This window comes from Apis dorsata, unplaced genomic scaffold (genome assembly GCF_000469605.1).
Source record: "Apis dorsata unplaced genomic scaffold, Apis dorsata 1.3 scaffold_51, whole genome shotgun sequence".
Taxonomy (NCBI): domain Eukaryota; kingdom Metazoa; phylum Arthropoda; class Insecta; order Hymenoptera; family Apidae; genus Apis; species Apis dorsata.
In genome coordinates, this window is record NW_006263352.1 from 83,427 (window position 1) to 86,779 (window position 3,353).

The 3,353-nt window shown below is 40.6% G+C and overlaps 1 protein-coding gene across 1 annotated transcript in view; it reads left to right on the forward strand.

Annotated features, from left to right (window-relative positions):
• The window catches only part of LOC102675433 (univin), a 7,070-nt gene extending 4,280 nt beyond the window's left edge, over window positions 1-2,790 (forward strand). Inside the window, exons 3-4 of the mRNA XM_006608960.2 lie at window positions 173-299; window positions 1,562-2,790. Coding sequence (XP_006609023.2) covers window positions 173-299; window positions 1,562-2,391 — 957 coding nt within the window. The 3' untranslated portion in view covers window positions 2,392-2,790. The remainder of the gene's footprint in view (window positions 1-172; window positions 300-1,561) is intronic.
• Window positions 2,791-3,353: the final 563 nt, after the last annotated feature.

Here is a 3,353-nt window from a genome sequence, read left to right on the forward strand (position 1 = left end):
GAGAGGACGATTTTCGTTTCGGAATAGATTCGAATTTCTCGGACTTCGTTCCCGAAAAATGTGAACGATATTCTTCGTGTTCGTTTATACACTTCTTGTTTCTCTCCTTTTTCCCCCTCTGTTTTTTCTTTCTTTCTTTCTTTCTTTCTTTCTTTTTTCTTTTTTTTTTTAGGCAAACGTCAGTCAAGCCGAATACGAGAGAGCGCACAGAGAGTACCTGATGAGAATACAGTCCTCGTTTTCCAACGAAGCGACGACATTCGGAAGCGAAAAGAAGCTGCACGTGTTTCCCGCTACAGGTAATTGTACCACGACTTTATCCTCTTCTCTCGAATCATCGATACTTTACTATCCAGTTCTTTCGAACCGAAGATCTTTGGAAACGCGAAATATCGTACGGTCTTTCTGAAAAAATATACATACGCACGCTATAATTACTACTCGTGTAAACATCTAACGTTCGAGTTTCCGCCAGTCTGGCAACGTCGGCGAGATTTTACCTCGCGTATCTGGAATCGAGACACGCATCCCGCCCGACACAACCGCATCTCTATTCACCTTCCATTCCCCTCTTTATCCTTTATTCCCATCGATCGAAGCCCGTTCGATTGAGAAAAACAATTGTGGATCGAACGCAAAAGGGCAAAGGCGATTTTCGCGTTCCAAGTTTCGTTCCAAGTTCTAGTCTATACGGATATCTCTGCGAGAGGCAACTACGTTATTATGAAAGAGAAATTCCGACCGGCATGGAATGCCGAGTAACAAGTTCCCAAATGCAATAAGAAGAAATCGTGGAGGAAGAGCAATTTCTCGACGTCTCTCGCACCACTTTCGACGACCGATCATAGACTTGATCGATCGTAATCGTTTTCGTCGCGACTTATTACTGCTATTACTATTATTGCTACTACTTGCTCAAATGGTATAGTCCGCGTATCGAAAAATTATTCTTGAAAATACACCGAAGACACGATTCTGTTAATGCCAATAATGAACATAAATGTGAATATTTTCCTCTCGATAACGATAACCGAGAGATTCAACCTCTTTCGATCGGTCACGCGTGTTAAAAAAATAATTACAATTTCTCTTTTTCGTTCGATTTCGTAATCGCTAATCGCTTTACACGTGATGTATACATCGTAGCGACTCCTTTCCCCCACTCTTATCGATTTTTAATGTACAATATGTGCATCCAACTAGTATCAAGTATCTACGTATCTCTAATCGTTATAACGAAATGAAAATTGGATGCGTGCCATCCACGAATTACTTCTCGAAGTTGGTAACTCGACTAATTAGCCGATAAAAACGACAAGAACGATTTGAGCTTTAAGAATACGCGAGAGAACATACCTGTTCCTTCTCGTATTCGTATACGTTTTCATCGAATGGTAACATCCAGAAGTCGATGATCGCGAAAGGAAAAAACAAAGAAGTATGCGGAGATGAGAAGATTAGTTAGAAAAAATTGTGAAAGAGGATTCAAGGAATTTTCATTTACGTAACCGATTCAACGTCGTTGTTGTTTATTCCGTTTTGATTTGATTGTATGTTGCAGCGTATCCTGGAAACGTATCGACCGAGACGAGCGAAAGGGAAAAACCTTACCGTCACTGCTTGTTCTTCCCCGTGGAGAAGGATTTGGATCGCGCGACTGTCGATCACGCAACGCTTCGACTGTTGCTCCACGGGCCTACGACCGACCAATATTATTCCCAACCTTCCGAATTGGACGTGTTGCTCTATCTCGGAGTATCGTCGTTCCCTCATCGGTCGATAAGACTGATCGATCGTACGAGAATACGATTGGAGGATTGGCGAAACTCGAAATGGCTGGAACTTGACGCTACTCTCGCCGTTTCCTCGTGGATCGATGCTCCCCTTTCCAATCTTGGACTCGAATTGGAATTTTTATTGGACGGAGAAACAGTGACGCGCACTTTTTCCTCCCCGGTTCTTAACGTGTTCACCGCGACTCCTTTCGCGTCGACCACCGCTCTCAGACGCAAACGTTCATCGCCCGAACAAGTGATGTCCCTTCACAGAAGTCGTAGGACCAAGTGCAAAGGCGAGGGTAAAAAGTGCTGCAGACACGAACTCACCGTCATGTTTAAAGATTTGGAAGGTTTCGAGTTTATCGTTTATCCGAAAACTTTCGATGCCGGATATTGTAAAGGACGATGCCCGCCTAGATACAATCCGGCTCATCATCATGCTCTTTTGCAAAGTCTATTGTGGAAAGAAGATAGAAAAAAAGTGCCTAAACCGTGCTGCGCGCCAAGTAAACTCGATCAATTGATGATCGTTTACTTGGACGAGAATAATTCCACTCGGTTGAAAGTTTCCGATTGGAAAAACATTCAAGTACTCGAATGCGCTTGTTCCTAAATATTTCCCTTCTTCCTTTCGTTCTTATTTTTCGGAGGAAGGGATCAAACAAATCGACCGATGGTAATTTTTAGCCGTGAATCAACAACGAATTTACCAACAACAAACTGGTGGATGGGAACGATCGATCGAACTTAAAAAACCTGCACGAAAGGACCAGAGTTTTCATAGTCGTAGACGACTCACCAAAGAATCGTCCGAACGTTGTTCGTTCTTTCCGACAAATCCAACGTATTTCTTATTAACGCATTGCACCAATCTTTCTTTTCCCGTTCAGTCCCTTACTGTGCTTCATATATGCGTATGTATATGTGTATGTATCTATTCCGTCGCGACGTTTACGAACGTAATCGATCGATGAAACAGTTTTTTTATGGAAAACGAGAACGCGAAAAAAAATTGAATCGTATTACTGTTCAACGATCGATTCGATTCGGCCGAGATATCGTCGAAAGCCCCGGTCGTTTGGTCCAGGCTTTTGCATTGACTGTGATATTGAAAAATGTCTAACCCTTAATGATCGAGAAGCTGCGCTTAAATCGCACATATGTTATAAAAAAATGTGTCGACTGTTAAGGGCTAATATCTCTGCTTATAGTAATAGTATTTCATATCTTTACCTTCCTATCTTCTCTTCTCTATCTTATTTTTTTCAGCTATTTTGTGTATATGTGCTGCCCTTCTTTTTTTCTTTTTTTTTTTTTTTTTTTTTTAATACCATATGCGTATACAATGACCATTACAATGATAACAGGGAATTCCTAATGGGAAAAAGTGCAACGGCGTTTTTGATCGTGTGGTTAGTATCGTTTAAACGAAATAGTTTTATTCTATGTATTATTTATTTGATCAAATATTCAACGATTATGTTCATACATGGTATCAAAATATTATCGAACGAAACTTTCGAGAGATCGTATATATATATATATATATATATATATATATAATTTTTAAAAAGA